Source organism: Diospyros lotus, chromosome 15 (assembly GCF_014633365.1).
Source record: "Diospyros lotus cultivar Yz01 chromosome 15, ASM1463336v1, whole genome shotgun sequence".
In the NCBI taxonomy this organism is placed as follows: Eukaryota; Viridiplantae; Streptophyta; class Magnoliopsida; order Ericales; family Ebenaceae; genus Diospyros; species Diospyros lotus.
Window position 1 is genome coordinate 17,249,701 of NC_068352.1, and position 12,260 is coordinate 17,261,960.

Sequence of the window (12,260 nt, forward strand, 5' to 3'; positions counted from 1 at the left end):
ATAATGATATTTTAATTATTTTTTAATGTTTAACTATGATGAACTAATAATATAAGTAAAATTGTAATATAATATTAAACTATATGAATACTTCTTAATCTTTACTATTTTTTTAAATAGTAAAGATAATTTTTTTAATTTTTTAAATATCACCGATATTGGAGATAATTTTTTATTTATAAACATTTATTTTAAAATTTATTTATATTTGGGTGTGATTTAAGCTTGCATACGGACGGCCAAAAATCCAGTGACAAACACTATGCCGCAACTTGGTATCGAACTTTCTGCAATTCTGGAAGCAATTAGGGTTCTCAAAAACGAAAGGCTTCCTCTCATCAGTTCGTTGTTTTTCGCTGGATCGAAGCCCTTTGTTTCGGTTAACTTGATGTTCGCTGAAGCAAAAATTGGGGAAGAAAAGGAGGGCTTTTCTGTTTGTTAATCTCGGATGCGATCTTCTTCTTGAACTACGACCAAGGGATTCGATTTTCTACACAGCTAAGGGCAAGTTCGAAGCTACGAACAACAGAGCACTAAATCAAAGCCGACGGTGTGTCTCCTTCGCCCTTCCCCTCTGCAATCTCTCTAGTTTCTGTAAGTTTTGTAATGCATATATAATTCTATCGAGGACGTCGCGTGGAGTCTAATTTCAGGTTATTTCTGATTCTTCTTCTTCTTTTTGTTAGATTCACGCCTCTACCAAGCCTTATCCTCTTCGGCTGTGGTTAATCTTGATTTCCAAAATGAAAAATCTCTAGGTGTGCATCATACATATCTATTTCAGCTATCCATTTAGTGTTGAGAAATCAAACTCCAAATAGATTTAGGTCTATTTAATCTTTTTTTAGCTATATTCTTATATTTATTAGTTATCATTGTTATCCTTATTTATCTTTTTCTTAAAATTTTGGGTTTTTACATAAATGACTTGATTATCAGATTGTAGATTTTATGTTCATACATTATTAATACAATGCCTAAAATGATGGTTGTGAATTGGGGACTGGATTCCTTCATCCCTTTTCAACTCCATTTATGCTAATGTTACAAGTACGGCACAGTGGAACAATAGCTCTTACCCTATTCTTCTTTTGTTTGAGGCTACTGCACCCAAACATGGAAGACAATTTCTATAAATCAAGATACCGGACTAAATAAAGTCCATTTCAGGAAGCGGGTAATCAGCTGGCTCCACACTGTTGTTCTACATGCAATGCTAACCCATAATCCATTTGTTCCGTTGCTTCTTCAAATTAGCAATTGTTTGTCTAGATTCAATGGAGCAAAACATTAGTCTCTACCAAATCTGCTTCCATTGGATTGGACAGAAAAAAACTTTGTAATGTGTTCCTGAAGCTTTCAACTGTACATATCCATCCCTTCCCTTCAAAGCTGTCTGCCCTTTAACGTACCAAATAAAGCTGCTGTGGACTCAATCTGCCAATCTTCTAGATTCCTCTAAATTGCTGAGACCAAATGATCACCGCAAATAAGATGGCTAAATAGCTTTGAACTATGGAGTCTCTATCACTGGCCAATAGTACTTTGTAATTTACAACCCACTCCACTACCATCTTCTTCCTTAAATGAAATGAATTTACAAAATCCTCCTACGCTCTATTATGCCCCACATGTTACATTTGGCTGTATGTTGTATACTTTTCTCATTTGTTCTCAATGGTCCAAGTTTTGTGGTTACCCGTGCTTTAACAGAAAGTACCTTTTGACTTTTCCTCCATGGAACCATATTCTGCTATCTTGTTTTCCCCTTAATTTTGCTCTTTATCTTCAATTTAGTGAATCATATAGCTTACACAATCCTATAAATTACCTTTTGTAGACTTAACAACTTGTAAAATCGTCTTCAGTGATTGGTTGCTAGATAGCCAGTTTTCTGGTAGCTGCCATCCCCTGAACCAAGGACTACAATACTGACAGATAGATGCCATCAGTTGCTACCATTATAACCACCACTTTCCATGTCCCCTCATGGGAGTGCATATATATGTGGTTCAAACAATGTTGCAAATCAAGTTTTACTAACATTTTATCTTGAACAGCATGGCCCTGCCCCCTTCCTTATTGTGGTGTGGCTTATTGGATTTTTTGAGTAGCATTATTTGGGATGTTCCTGTTGGTCCTTGGACTAAATGGACTTTTTAACTTTTGATGAAGCTGACAGAAGGAAGTGAGTTGATAAATCAATTATGTCCTGTTATAAAACTTGCAAAAATTTATTAAGCAGAGGTCTTAAATTAATGGAGTATTTCATTATCTTAAAAAATACTCAGGCCGAAAAATTTGTGGCTAATATGAACTAAACCAAAACTGTGACGGAGCAATCTTGCTTTGTTAGAGTAGATCACAGCACTCCCACAGATTCTCTCAACCCAAATAGCTCACCCTTGGCACTCGCACACCCGAGAACACAAACAATATAGACACCACAAGCAAGAAGAATTAAAAACAAAAAGAACACACGGAGATTTATCCTGGTTCGATCTTAAAACAAGACCTACGTCCAGACTGCTAGAGCACCACCAATCCACTATCTTGATAACCCTTAGGATGATTACAATGAGAGCCTTAATTCTACCCAGCCCATATGCCCTGAAAGCTTAGCAGAATTCTGAGATTACAAGCTATACCCGGCCTTTCTCTTCCTTCTCTCTTAATCCCAAACACAAGACAGAAACCGGAACAAACCCTTCTCCGAATGAGGCGCACTAATACTGATCTGCTATCCCTATCCCACAATCTCTGTTTATAAACCATAGAGCCGAGGATTACATGGAAATAACCAACTGCCCAACTGACCGGAAGATAACTAACACAACCGGTCAGTCATTCTCCTTAAAAACAAACCTTCTAGAAGGCTAACATTATGACAGGAAAAATAAAAATGCTGCAATACAATGTTCTGATAACACATATATCCTAATCTAATACAAATGACACAACATGCTTCATTTGGTGAATTGATGATGGCTCTAGATAATTGTTTTGTTTCTATTTTACAGAATGTGATAGTTGTGTTTTTAAATGCAAGCACAATTTGTTGCTAACTTGGATATTTTCTGAAGTGATGATAACCCTAGAAAAGTTAAAAACATATTTGAAGTTATACTTGTCTGAGATAAAATCATTACTAGCCTATCTAGTCTTCTGCAGCCCAGATTACTATAGATAACCCTAGAAAAGTTAAAAACATATTTGAAGTTGTACTTGTCTGAGATAAAATCATTACTAGCCTATCTAGGCTTCTGCAGCCCAGATTACTGTAGTAATTTTGTGATGATGCGAACATAGCATTTTGGTAATTCTGAAATATTTAGACTGATGTGTCCCAAGAAAAATTATTGTGAGATTTAAGTAAAATATATCATGGTTATATTCTTTAGGCACTAGAGTTTGTTGGTAATTTATATTTGTGGTATGGTCTTCCCTAGATTTCTTGTATTCAGTAGCCCAAAATTATGGGAAGCAAATATTTTGGCTTGTTTATCAAGGATTTTTCTGGGAAATTTCTACCAACAAACTAATCTTTGGTCAAATTTGGATATCAAAGACTGACAAACATCCTGTATGTCTCAGATTCTGTGGATTTTGTTTTTGCAAAAATCCATAATATCATTCTACTTTGCCTTCCCTTTCTAGAATAAGTGTTTGCCAAGGCTTCCTTCCCTGATTTTCTGTTTCCTGTAGTTTCCAATCAGGAATAAGAAGTGAAGATGTAAGGTTATGTTAACTACAATTCCAAGCCTTATCCCACTAGGTGGGGCGGGTAGATAAGATTCTGTTTGATATAATTGTATTAATTTATTTATGTTTTGGTAACTAAGAGTACTTGTGAGATAATTAAGGATTTAATTACACTGCTATTCTCCTGACAATGAAATCCTACCGAACTTTTCCATTATTAGGAATAAACAGATTGCCTGTTGCCTATTCTAATTAAAAAAATGCACTTTGAACCACATCTGGGTGGATTTCAAAAAATTATTCATTTCTTTTATTTATAAATATTAAAAGGTTGTCTCGAGTATAGGACAAGAAAACCTAGAAAGATTAGTGAAGGCAGTAAGTGAAAGCAGTGCTCTTGAGGACCTTTGAAGAATTAAATAGAAGTTGTAACCCAAAACTGTAATTAGTAAAAGTTATAGGGTGAAACTGTAAATATTTAATATCTTCATTTGGATACCCTCCCTTGTCTATAAATAGAGGGCTAGGGGATGTGCGAGAGGGTAAATTTGTCTCTTTCTATTGTAACTAGTGTTGTATGTTCTCTGAGAGGAAAGGCTAGATCTTGTGGTAGCTTTTGTAATCTTGGGAGAGAACTAAGTGCTGGGTGTACTCAGAAACAGGGGAGGATGTTTCTTGCTGCTATACTGATTGATTCTCCGTAATAAAGACTGCTCTCGGTGGGGTTTTGAAGACTGGATGTAGGGTTGCATCACATGCAATCCGAACCAAGATAAATCTGCGCCTACTGCTTGGTTTGGTTGTCTCTTTACTTAATATCTTTGTTGTTCTTTTAATTCTGGTTTATACTTTCTGTTATGGGTGTTTTTTCTCAAGTGAGGGTGTGAGAATTGGCAAGAACCGATCCTATTGTGCTCCTAATTTCTAACAATAAACTTCAGTAGGATTGCCCATGATATATAATATATGCTCTATAGTTGTTAGATTTAGTATTCCTATAGGCTTAAAAATTGTTTGGGTTGATGTATTTCCCATGCATCTATTTTTAGGTTCCTATTAAAGAATGAGTATGTGCCTGTTACTAGAAACCTTTGTAGTTCCTTTAGTTGATTTTGCACAAACCTTTGTAATATGTGCTTTTTTTTGTCTAAGCAAAAAATGAATCTACACTTCTGCTCTCCTAACCTTGTTATCTTCATTTGTAGTAAATTCTTCAGCTTATAATTTAAAACCTGTACCAATTATTTGTAAATGTGATCAACTTTATTACTGCGTCTATATTACTTTCGTGTTGCCTTTTCCTTTTCAAATATATTTATTTACTTTATTTACTTCCTTTTATATCAGGCAGTTGTTTTGTTAGCAAAAATGGATCTATATGCAACCAATCCCGGTCCAATTGATGATTCTGTTTTGTATGACCAAGATAAGCATGTTTCTTCTGCTGTTTGGGAGGGCCAGGTGTTCTTTGCCACTAGACAAATCCTTTTCCACAATATTTCATCACTATCATTCTTTAGCATGGCAACTTACTTACAATAATTTGACTGACAGGAGCGTGGTGCACTTAGATGTCATGAACACACTTCAAAACTTGATCAATGGATGCTGACATCAAAACAGGTTGAGTTGATAAATAAAGCGGGATTTGGGTACTTAAGGTTGATACCAGCAATTAGTCTAGACAACCCCCTCATATCTGCTCTGGTTGAGAGGTGGAGGAAGGAAACTAATACTTTCCATTTCACTGTTGGGGAAATGACAGTGACTCTTGAAGATGTTGCATACTTGCTTGGACTAGCAATCGATGGTGAACCTGTTATAGGGGTAACATATACAGCATGCGAAACAGTGTGTGTGAAATATTTAGGGAGAGCACCGGACTCTGGCTACACAAGTGGTGGGATGGTAAAACTTAGTTGGTTGAAAGAGACCTTTTCACAGTGTCCTGAGGATTCATCAATTGAAGATATTGAGCGCTATACACGTGCATACCTCCTTTACCTTGTTGGTAGCACAATATTTTCCACTACCACAGGTAATAAGGTCCCTGTCATGTACCTCCCTTTGTTTGAGAATTTCAACCAAGCTGGGAAGTATGCATGGGGTGCAGCTGCATTATCGTTCTTGTACAGAGCACTTGGCAATGCCTCCCTTAAATCTCAGAGCACGATTAGTGGCTGTTTAACACTACTACAGGTTGAAATAACTGCTCTCTTTCTTGTTAACAACACTACCTGGGGGAGGGGTTTAGGTTTTCATGGGCTCACATCTGTAATTGGGTTAATGAATTACATATAAAACTTCATGGTGCAAATACTGGTCTAGTTAGTTACCAGTTATTTTCCTTTTGTAGTGTTGGAGTTACTATCACCTGAATGTTGGTCGGCCAAGGCTTAACCATGATCCAGTACATGATTCTTTTCCATTTGTACTTAGATGGAAAGGGAAACAGAGTGGTCCTACAGCAAATCGTGATGTGGCATTTTATCGCAAGGCATTGGACAGCCTAAACCCATCTGATGTAAGCTTTCAGAGCTGTTTAATAGCATGCACTTTTTGAAAAATGTTATTAGTGTTAATTTTTTTATTTTTGATATACAGGTTGAGTGGTGTCCTTACACAAATATTAATCCTAATCTTGTACCAGAAGAAACACAAAATAATCTCATTCTTGGGAGGTCAAAGACTATGTTGATTTGTTTTGACAAAGCAGAAAGGCACCTCCCTGATCGTTGCCTCAGACAATTCGGCCTACAACAACCAATCCCAGAAGATGTGCCACGGTGGGAGAGGAAGAGCCGTGGAGTAGATGGTGGCATAGACTTGTCATCAAAAATGGAATCGGAGCTCAATGAATGGTCAGATCGCCGACTTCATATGGTGGATGGTGATGAAGATGTAGACGAAAGTGAGTACATGCAATGGTACTTGAGAATTACTAGGAAGTTGGTTGGAAGGCCAATTCCTATCTCATCTGAGTTCCAGAGAATGGTAAGCCTTTTCTTGATCAGTAATTGATGCACGTCAGGTTTCAGAAGTACATTTTTCAGTGTTGAACATCATTTTTTGCTTGATTTCTTTTTGTTTTCTGCTCCTTACTGCTAATTACTTCAACAACAGAATGCTGCATTGAGGGACATTGCTCATATAGCAGATACACTTCCTACACATGGAATGGATGAGCAACAGATATATTCAGTCTCAAGAATCAGATATATTGTGCATGAATGTTTGAGGGATCAAGTTGGAAGCTCAATGATAATGGTATCTAGCCCACAAGATGAACTTGGGAAAAGGGTTAGGGGGAAGGAGAGGGTAAGAAGGAAGGGAATGGGGAAACGTAAAAGGCGGGATGACCCTGAAGGTAACATGGATGGTGGGGATATTCAGTCCCCGTTATGTGTCACATCTGTTGGACTCGATTCGGCTGAGGTTGATCAGTCACAGCTATGTCATATGGACAGTGAAGTAGATCATTCACAGCTATGTCTTCCAGCTCCTGATGGTGCTGGTGTCCAACTATGTCATCAAGCCAGCATGGTTGATGACTCACAGCTTTGTCATGTAGCCGGTGAGGTTGATGACTTGCACTTCCAGCATGCAACTGATGAAGCTGGTCACCACCAACTTACCCATGCAACTGGCGAGCATGGTTCACGACCATCTCATGCAGCTATTGAGGTTGTTCCACAGTCATCTCTTGAAACTAGCAAGGAAGTTGCTCAGCAGAATGATTACAGTGTTCTAGTTTAGTTTATGAAGGCAGCTATTCAATTTTGTAGAGTTCATTCTTTCGGGCATAATGTAAGAGGTGTGTTTTGTACATTTTTAATCATCTTATTTGTCTTCATTCTCTTTGCATTTTATCTGTATTGCTTTATATGCAGATTCAATACAAAATTTCTGTTGTACCGATTACAGGCTGTGCAGTTTAACATAGTTAATGCTGGCGAAATGTCAATAAGATTGCCAGGCGTGCCTAGAGAACCAAAGCGCTCTTCCCTCTGAACTTGGCTGTAAGTTATTAGCCAGCTACTGCTGCGCAAGTCAGTTTTCTTTCTTCAGTTGTCCTTGTAACTATTTCCCGTCTAGGATTTCAAACAGCCTATGTACCCATGCTGTTCTTTATGGCTTTGTTTTAGTTTTTCATCTTATTTGTAACTTTCATTGTTGGAGCATATGCTTATTATTCACCTTATAGAAGATATGGTATTGGATGGAGATGATTGACAAGTTAAGAGTTTATGTAGTCAACCCCACAAAGTGGGATTAAAGCTTGGTAGCTGTATTCTTGTCGTTGAAGCAATGTTTTTTAGATGTGTAGATATATATATATATATATACACACATACACTCTTATATGTAGGAACTAAATCATCAATTTGTGCCTTTCTAACCTTCAACTTTTCTTGATGAGAGAGATTTGGCAATTGATACAACTATGGTTGGTTTGCTTCAGACCCTTGCTGCTCAAGCTAGAAAAAGGTGAAACTAGTGCAGTTCTCACGTTCTCACGTTTAAGGCTTTTTGAAAGGTCAATTGTATGCAATCTTATCCTTACTTAGCAAAGAGACTAAAAAGACTGGATCTTGACTTGTTCTTGGCTGCTCAGGTATTGAAATAAAATATTAGCTGCACCACTCCACTTTGCTAGTAGCGGGACATCATATTTGTGTGTAATCTTTCTCTTCATTTTTGGCATAACAAAAACTCAGGACCTTATTTTTGTGATGGAACAAGAATTTATGTTTGGGTAGACATAAGTTATGGTTTGGAACAAGAATTTTGTGATGGAAAGAAAGACTTAATAGTACAACTTATGAGTATGCATTTCTCCATGTGCATGAGAACTATTTTCTTTTTTCTTAAATATACCCGAATCCCAGTGCTTGCAGTAAAAAAAATAATTTCATATTCTTTTTTTTATTGGTTTCCTTTTACAAATCCTAGTTTGGAACATCAGAAGTGTTGTAGCAGGATCGTTTAAGGATTTGAAGTGAAATGGCATTTACTCCCTTATGCCAATTTATATTCTGAAACCTGTGGAGAAGACAGAGTGAGAGAGAGAGAGAGAGAGAGAGAGAGAATAGTAATTGATCCCTTTTGTTTTATTTTGTGAGGGAATGGGAAGAAAATGATGATAAGTAAGAATTGTAAGACTATGAATTTGATGATAAGTAATTGATCCCTTTTAGTTTATAACGTCAATTGGAACTTGATATTATATCCTGCAAGGCAGCAGTTGCTTCTCTGGCTTCTGTATTACACATAGAGTGAACTATGAATTTGCATAGCTGAGATACACCACACATTTCTAAAATGAGCTTATTCAATATATAAGACTATATATATTGGGAAAATGGTCAATTTTGTGTGAAAAGATGGACCAGAAACAACTCTACATTTTTACAGTAATGCTTTCAGCTCTATTTTCTTCTTCTTTTTTCTTTTTTTTCCTTTTAAATCCCCAAGTTTAGTTGCAAGGATAACCATCCCTGCAGATTAGGGGAGTTTGTTTACCCATGATTGGTAATGGACGTGTTTGAATAAAATGGGGGTTACATTACTTAAATAACTCCAAAGGTTTTATATGATTTTTATTTGTAATATTGATATGGTGTTTATGATAATAGTGATTATAAATTTTTAAAATCATAAAAAATAAATTATATATTTTTTCACTTAAAGTGGTAGTGGGAAAATTATATATTTTTTGGGAAAGGAATGAGGTTATAGCTGGTGAGTGGTGACACCATTCTAATTTTCTATTCACCTTTAGTTAGAATTATAAGTATTATTTTTGGGTGGTGATCATGTCTATTAGACGGGTAATATGGATGGTAACTAATGGCTTGTTTTGTTTGTGATCATTCTTAGTTTATTTTAATTTTTTATATTTAGTTTTTTTCTTCTTTTTTTTAAATTAAATTTGGCATCAAATAATACAAAAAGGAGAGAGAGATCGTTAATGACTTCTTTTAGATAACAATCTAATAATACGTGCCAATTAAACTCATAAAATAATTAAATAAAAAGAAATAATTCATAATATTTAATAAAATAACAAGTAAGATGTATACAGAAATAATTTTTGTGGAGTTCTTGAAAGACCAAATGTCTCATCCATTACAAAGAGTTACTTTGGGTAGATAAATAATATAATATAATATATTTTTGAAGTTTGGCATAAATATAAAAACATATTTTTTATTTCAAAAATTATATTAATTATTTTTATTATTTAAAAGTTTTTATTGAATCATTCATTTGTTAAATTTAAGTTATGAGAATATCTTTAATATTTTAGGTATTCACATGAATTTCTTAATTTCATTTATATATATATATGTGTGTATATATATGTGTATGCTTCCCACATCTCACATTCATCCTTTCATCCTTTTTGAAGTGCATCACACTATCCATATTTTTAACACTCACACTGTTTGTTTTTCGTATTGCAGCACCTTTGGATTCCAATTCAAACATACTGTCACGGTCCCATTCATTCTGTGTTTTTCTTTCCCACCCACAAAATTTAATGGATTTAACTTCAAACCCAACATGAAAGATGTCCATTTGTGACATTTACCATGTCCTCAAATTTTTACTCAAATGTCAATGACCATACCTGAAGCATCCTATCAGTCACATCTCCAGTGATCTCTCTCTCTCTCTCTCTCTCTCTCTCTCTCTCCCCTTCAACTGAAAGTCCCCAGTCCCCTGTCCACCACTCAAACTGGTCCACAAACCCCCAACTTCCAAATTTAAATTCCTCCAAATTGCCACCCCCTGAAAAATCACTGAACCCAACCCATCACAATAATGCCCTGTTCCCCCTTCCCCCCTCTTCCACTCTTTCTCCTCCTCCTCTTCCTCGTCCCTCTCCCTTGTGTCTCCCCCAACAATGGCCATACAAACAGGACCTTGTTGATGACCCTGTCTGAGCAGGAAACTCTCTTCACAGTCATGGAATCAATCTCCTCTGACCACCCATGGAGAATCTCCTTCCCCAATCCTTGTAAGCCAGGCTCCTCTTGGCCTGGGATAGAGTGTAAACCAGGCCTCGACAGTTATCTCCATGTCATTAGGCTTGATTTTGGCACCCCACCGAACCCATCTTGCAAGTCCACTGCCACTTTTCCTCCCCAAATCTTTCATCTTCCCCACCTTCAGTCTGTGTTTTTCTTCCACTGTTTCACCCATTCCAAAACCACCATTTCGGTCTCAAAAGCAGAAACTTTTGGTTCTTCTCTGCAACAGCTGAGTCTCAGATCAAACCCTGCTCTCGCTGGCCCAATCCCACCTCAAATATCTTCTCTCAAGTCCCTCCAAATCCTTACTTTGTCACAAAACCAGCTTGTTGGAACAATCCCGTTGGAGATCTTCAGCTTGAGCGCTCTAGTCCATCTTGATCTCAGTTACAATTCGCTCCACGGGACTCTCCCAATCCAACTGGGTAGCCTCAAAAACCTGGTTGGCCTTGACTTGAGCTACAATGACCTCACAGGAACAATCCCACCCTCAGTTGGCCAACTGGGCATGCTCCAAAAGCTTGATTTGAGCTCAAATTCGCTCACTGGGAGCATCCCAGAAAGCATTGAGAAGCTAAGTAACTTAGCTTTCGTGGCTCTGAGCAACAACAGATTGAACGGAAAATTCCCAAAAGGGCTTTCCAAATTGCAGAGCTTGCAGTATTTTCTCATGGACGACAACCCACTGTTCATCCCACTGCCGGAAGTATTCGGGCAGCTCCAGAAGCTCCAGGAGCTAAGGCTGGCCAGCTCTGGCTTTTCCGGGAAAATCCCACAATCATTTTCCCAGCTGAAGAACCTCACCACTCTGTCCTTGCAGAACAATAGGCTAGTTGGGGAAATCCCGCTAGGGTTTGGGAGCTTCTTGCGTCTGTACCACCTGAATCTGAGCAGAAACTTTCTGGGTGGAGTTGTGCCTTTCAACTCAAGCTTCTTGAGGAGGCTGGGAGCCAACTTGGACTTGAGGGGAAATCCAGGGCTGTGTTTGCCTCCATCTGAGGCCTACGCTGTGAAGATGGGTGGAGTTGGGGTTTGTGGGAACAACAAGAGCCTCTCTGTGGCGCAGCCATTGAAGGAATCTGGAGCTTCACCCTGTGCCGCCTTCTTTCCTTGGCCGTTGCTTATTCTTGGAGCATCAGCTTTCATGGCGGCTCTACAACAAGGGTGATGTGAGCCCATCAATCTTTGCTCTCTCTCCCCCAGTGATTTTTGTGCTTTTGACAATTTCCATGGATGAATTAATGTTATGTGTCTGTGCATACTATTTATCTCAAATTTCTGTTTTTTCTTTTCTTTTCTTTTTTTTTTTTAAAAATGATTTCTGGAAATAATGCTTCTAAATACAAAGTAAAAACTACTCCGAATGAAAATGTGTGGAGGATTGGAAAATTCAGATTATATCTTTATTTATTTTTATTTTTGTAATAAAAATAACTAAATATATATTTTAAATTATATTTTTATTTAAATACTTGAATTTTTTATTATTTTAAAAATATCTTTAAATTATGCAATTTTAAA

At 37.1% G+C, this 12,260-nt stretch overlaps 2 protein-coding genes across 5 annotated transcripts; both read left to right on the top strand.

The window, feature by feature from the left end:
* The first annotated feature begins 244 nt into the window (after positions 1-244).
* Positions 245-8,064, top strand: LOC127792117 (protein MAIN-LIKE 2-like). Of its 4 annotated transcripts, XM_052322477.1 has the most exons (8): positions 245-550; positions 687-758; positions 5,050-5,163; positions 5,257-5,901; positions 6,059-6,226; positions 6,307-6,696; positions 6,826-7,516; positions 7,627-8,064. In XM_052322477.1, the coding sequence occupies exons 3-7, from the start codon at positions 5,071-5,073 to the stop codon at positions 7,456-7,458; spliced, it is 1,929 nt and encodes a 642-aa protein (XP_052178437.1). In that variant the 5' UTR covers positions 245-550; positions 687-758; positions 5,050-5,070; the 3' UTR covers positions 7,459-7,516; positions 7,627-8,064. The 4 variants fall into 4 exon arrangements, with proteins under 4 accessions (XP_052178437.1, XP_052178436.1, XP_052178435.1 ...); XM_052322476.1 differs by lacking the exon at positions 687-758 and having other exon boundaries at positions 245-653; XM_052322475.1 differs by lacking the exon at positions 687-758.
* A 2,008-nt stretch (positions 8,065-10,072) lies between these two features.
* Positions 10,073-12,030, top strand: LOC127792119 (receptor like protein 29). The gene has a single exon (XM_052322479.1). It carries the CDS (start codon positions 10,531-10,533, stop codon positions 11,905-11,907), a length of 1,377 nt encoding a protein of 458 aa, XP_052178439.1. The 5' UTR covers positions 10,073-10,530; the 3' UTR covers positions 11,908-12,030.
* Positions 12,031-12,260: the final 230 nt, after the last annotated feature.